Below are 2,141 nucleotides of genomic sequence, written 5' to 3' on the forward strand. Positions count from 1 at the left end.
AACACTCATATAGATGTGTGTACCTGGTGCTGGTGTGTTGGGCTGGGTATCTGCAGGCGTCCCAGTAGAGGGCGTTTTTGGATCTTCTCCTGCTGCAATGGCTGCTGCTCTTTTGCTTTCCTCCAGTTCTTTCATCCAGGGCATTGACCACTGACCATTCACATGCTCAAACTCCTGGACCTGTAAGAATTTAAAACAAGCAATCCTATAACACCACTGCCATTCACAGAATCAAATAGTACACTCCTAACCAATAAAACACTAGCAAGCGTAACCCCACGCACCTTCTTGCGGATCAGTGACATTACACCTATGCGTGTGAGAACATGTTGTCGTGACAGTCCTTCCCGTGGAACGCCATCAGCAAATGTTTCTGCCCCGTCGGCGCCTGGCTCACACAGGTGACGCATAAAGAGGGACACGTATGCCCTGAGAAAAAGAGAGAGTCCTCAAGTAAATGAGGTAAAAATAAATAAACAAGAAGTCCTCTAGGGACAGTTACTGACTTGAACTCCTTCTCTGATTTGCCTCGCAGGTCTCTAACGAGCCACTGAGTGGTGAAGGTATCTTGGGGAGGCATCCCATAACGCATCACTGCATTCAGGAAGGCCTTCCTTTGTCGAGCATTGAAGCCCAACACCTAATGAGGAGAGAGAGGTTAACTATCAGAATCAGAATGAGCTTTATTGCCAGGTATGTTTACACATACGAGGAATTTGTTTTCGTGACAGAAGTTTCCACAGTATAACAGAATGACAGTGACAGAACAAAAAACACAGATAATTAAAAAAATAAAAAAATAAATAAAATAAAATAGAACAAGTAAAATAAGGAATAAAAAATATGCAAATCGACAATTGTATGTACAGGTATACAACAATAGACAGTTGTATGTACAGGTATATTATGCGCAAATTGAAATGTAGACTGAGTATGTGAGTTAGATAAATAAGTGTATGAGTGAATAAATAGTGTGTGTTCCACAGTTATTGTCAGGTGTTCATGAGATGAATGGCCTGAGGGAAGAAACTGTTCCTGTGTCTGGTCGTTCTGGTGCTCAGAGCTCTGTAGCGTCGACCAGATGGCAACAGTTCAAAGAGGGAATGTGCTGGATGTGAGGGGTCCAGAGTGATTTTGCTAGCCCTTTTGCTCACTCTGGATGAGTACAGTTCTTGGAGAGAAGAACTGTACTCTGTACTATCGCTGAGTATGTGGAGGAAATGGAAGAAACAAGCTGAAAAGTAACTGAAGCTGAACCTCAATGTTTCCTCCCACTCTGGCCAGTAGAGGAGGCAGGGGTTTATCTTTATCATTCCTCAAGCCTTTGCGACTTGGTCTTCGGGCGTTAGCTAAAGACAAAAAAAAAGAGGATCATGTAAATACTAATACATAATAACTGCTTATTCAGATAAGGACGGTTTAACTTTGTTCCTGACCTTCAGATCGCTCATCAAAGTCCTCATCACCCTCCTCTGAAGCCACAGAGTAATCTGATTGGTTATCAGACTGATCATCCTGCCAGTCTGGGAACACAAATGAGTGAGGCAATATATTACTGAGCACTTGAGTTTTCTTGACAAGAAAATATTAAATTTAAGGGGACAATACAACCAGGATTCATGCAGACACGTAAAACAAAGGTCAAACTTTTGGACACACTGGACTGAATTTGATTCTCATAATCTTAAAAAGTTTTTAATCTAAAAACATACATCTAAATGCTATAATTTCTATTTTATTCATATACAATGTATACATTGTATGAATTACATTATTTTTTAAATGAACTATTTTAGGCATATTAAAGTTTTGCTTTGATTAACATTTTTTAGTACATAATATACAACATAAGTCCCATGTTTCAGTTTAGTTTTATAAAAGTCAATAATAAAGAATGGGTAGGCGTGTCCAAATGTTTGACTGGTAATGTACATCTAAACAACCACCTCCATAAATTAAATAATTTATAGATTATAAATGTAAAAACTTATAAATGCATTATTTTAAACACAAAATATAAATTTTGAATAAAAATATTACACGTATAACACACCAAACCTGAGATCACACCGTTAAGTTTGTCTTCATCTATAACAACACTCACAAACGTACAGGGAAAGAGCAGTAAAAAAAATTTTTTT

The 2,141-nt window shown here is 38.3% G+C and overlaps 2 protein-coding genes across 2 annotated transcripts in view; both read right to left on the reverse strand.

Moving 5' to 3' along the window:
- The window catches only part of LOC107578361 (chromodomain-helicase-DNA-binding protein 4-like), a gene marked incomplete at both ends in the record, with an annotated part of 2,466 nt that extends 879 nt beyond the window's left edge, over nucleotides 1-1,587 (reverse strand). The window contains 5 exons of the mRNA XM_016264332.1: nucleotides 24-180; nucleotides 285-429; nucleotides 507-640; nucleotides 1,258-1,349; nucleotides 1,437-1,587. Of these exons, the coding sequence (XP_016119818.1) occupies nucleotides 24-180; nucleotides 285-429; nucleotides 507-640; nucleotides 1,258-1,349; nucleotides 1,437-1,587 (679 nt within the window). The remainder of the gene's footprint in view (nucleotides 1-23; nucleotides 181-284; nucleotides 430-506; nucleotides 641-1,257; nucleotides 1,350-1,436) is intronic.
- A 477-nt stretch (nucleotides 1,588-2,064) lies between these two features.
- LOC107578362 (chromodomain-helicase-DNA-binding protein 4-like) overlaps nucleotides 2,065-2,141 on the reverse strand; it is a 2,232-nt gene continuing 2,155 nt past the window's right edge. The window contains exon 6 of the mRNA XM_016264333.1: nucleotides 2,065-2,088. Coding sequence (XP_016119819.1) covers nucleotides 2,065-2,088 — 24 coding nt within the window. The remainder of the gene's footprint in view (nucleotides 2,089-2,141) is intronic.

The sequence above is a fragment of the Sinocyclocheilus grahami genome, unplaced genomic scaffold (genome assembly GCF_001515645.1).
Source record: "Sinocyclocheilus grahami isolate Dianchi unplaced genomic scaffold, SAMN03320097.WGS_v1.1 scaffold9907.1, whole genome shotgun sequence".
NCBI lineage: Eukaryota > Metazoa > Chordata > Actinopteri > Cypriniformes > Cyprinidae > Sinocyclocheilus > Sinocyclocheilus grahami.